The sequence below is a fragment of the Orbicella franksi genome, chromosome 2, assembly GCF_964199315.1.
Source record: "Orbicella franksi chromosome 2, jaOrbFran1.1, whole genome shotgun sequence".
Classification (NCBI taxonomy): domain Eukaryota; kingdom Metazoa; phylum Cnidaria; class Anthozoa; order Scleractinia; family Merulinidae; genus Orbicella; species Orbicella franksi.
The window spans coordinates 9,789,512-9,791,768 of NC_138146.1; the positions used below are offsets into that span (position 1 = coordinate 9,789,512).

The 2,257-nt window shown below is 40.2% G+C and overlaps 1 protein-coding gene across 1 annotated transcript in view; it reads left to right on the plus strand.

The window, feature by feature from the left end:
- The window catches only part of LOC145479972 (WD repeat-containing protein 1-B-like), a 49,275-nt gene extending 47,708 nt beyond the window's left edge, over positions 1-1,567 (plus strand). The window contains exon 16 of the mRNA XM_081458459.1: positions 756-1,567. Within this exon, the coding sequence (XP_081314585.1) occupies positions 756-865 (110 nt within the window). The 3' untranslated portion in view covers positions 866-1,567. The remainder of the gene's footprint in view (positions 1-755) is intronic.
- Positions 1,568-2,257: the final 690 nt, after the last annotated feature.

Here is a 2,257-nt window from a genome sequence, read left to right on the forward strand (position 1 = left end):
GACCTCCTGCTCGGCTAATAAGAGCTAAATACAAACTAGAGCGAGTTGTTCCCTGTGCATCATAGGAGTCCCCGCATGATTAAGGAGATTCATGTTAATATATAAGGTGTAGATATATTTATGTACAGAGTAAATCTCAGTTGAATTGCGAGGTGCGCGAGGTGATCACTGGCAAGACTTTCTTCGGAAAGAGAACCTTCGGCGTGCGAAGTTTGTGAAGTAGTTTGTGAATTCGATTTCTCAGACAGAAAAATTGGCAATCTCGATGGTAAACCCAGTGTCGACAACCAGGATAGCAGCGTACAGACTTTATCTGTAACCAGAAATCAACAAAGCACTAAACTGTTGACTCATAACCTTTCTATTACATGTTCATTCGACCAGCTGGTGGAGGTTCGACGTATTACCAGATCTTACTATATTTTTCCAGATCTTAGCTGCAAGCTAACTGACTTCAAACAGACATATCTACTTGTGGGATCCTGCGATGACCTTTTAATGTAACCAGTCAGTCACATCATAACCTCACGATCGCCAAGAAGATTCAATATCTCGCCAAGAAAAACTCTTCGTCTGCTCTCCCCCCCCCCCCCCCCGTTCCCCCTTCCCCCCAGCAAGGAACTTGCATTTAGATTTGGATGTTTCGTCTATTTGGATATGAAAATCATTTTCATTGACCAACTGATGACCCGTGTTACACATTACACATTCATTGCTGGTTACTTACTTACAATTGTTGTTTGTTGTTATTTTAGATGCCCATCCGCAGACCGTTATTTCTCGGGTCACGTGGTTGGATAATAACACTTTGGTTAGCGCTGGTCACGACTGCTGCCTCCGTTTTTGGTCCATAAAACATAACTAGGTGTTATTGCACCCTCCCCTCCCTTGCATTTCTCATGTCTTGTCTGTTAATTAAGTCAGCGATGGTTATTGTGTGCTAATTCCTAACAGTGATCACGTGCCTTTTGTGTTGAACAATCGGAGAATACTCCGTTCAACCTTCAAAAAGTCAAGTCTCCGAATCAAAGTCTGTCATTTATCTCCCCCCTCAATCCTTGTCTTTGTTGTCCAAGAGCTCTTCAATGCTTTGGACAAGGATGTGAGCGAGAGGAGAGAAAATCTTTGTGCTGTTATAGTGTAAAATGTAGATAGTGAGCGCGGTACTTGTACTTGTAGTGTATTTTGATAACGGATTATTCACAGGAGTAACATAAGGTCATGCGTAAAGTCATTTCTGTCCTCATATGACATTGTTTTTTGTTTTTTGTTTGTTTGTTTGTTTGTTTTTTTGTTGATGTTTTTTTCTAATTGAGTTGAAGGGTACTCCACACTCACCGAATCAATTAATTACAAGCACGAGAAGTCCTGTTATGAAAATCAAACAATAGTCACCTGGGCAATATAACAGACAAACAGTGTTGCGCAAAGAAAATATCTTAGTAGTATATTTTCTATCGGGATTTTGTAATGTCTTTTAAAGCTAGATGTTGAAGATTGCATTTTGGAATTATTTCTATCAACACTTACCAAAGTAATTGCATTTAATAAAGAATGTTATGTAGGACTTGGCTGGTTTTGTAATAGTCTATTGGGATTTGCCCTGGAAACAGACTAACTGATGAAGAAAAATGCAATGGGGGGGGGGAAAATAGCGTTTGGCAGATGGAGGAGTATGTGGGTACTTACTATTTGTCAGAATAAACCGGTTGGGATGACCGTTGTATAATGGTAAGGGTTTTTCCAAAATCAGCAAACCAACCGAACGAGATGGCGCTCACCATTTGCAGTTCGATTTCTCGTAATTGTGTTCGGTTGATGAGGGACTGGAAACTGGAAAATTTACCAAATAGTAAAGAAATTTCCGCCGGATAAAGAGGACAACCTCTGAAGGTAGTCTACAATTTCCGAACGGATTTTCCGTAAAATTACTGTTCCATTTGACTTTCAACCGAAATTTCCGGATTTTTTTTTGCGAAATGGTAAGCACCCTGTATTTCTGTGACGTTTGCCCAGTCCATCACATTTGGATCAATTATTGTAATTTGCATGATTTATGAATTGAGTTCAGCGCGTGTTTAGAGGGGCGTTTGCTGAAACGCTGAACCACTGTCGCATTATCCGACTTGGCAAGTCGAACCTATGTTAGAGTCGAACCAACTAATTTGAGTCGAATTTAATTGCAGCAAACGTCGCACCATTCATGCGCCTATTTCAAAACTAATAGGTTCGACGAATTAAATTCGACTAAGATTCG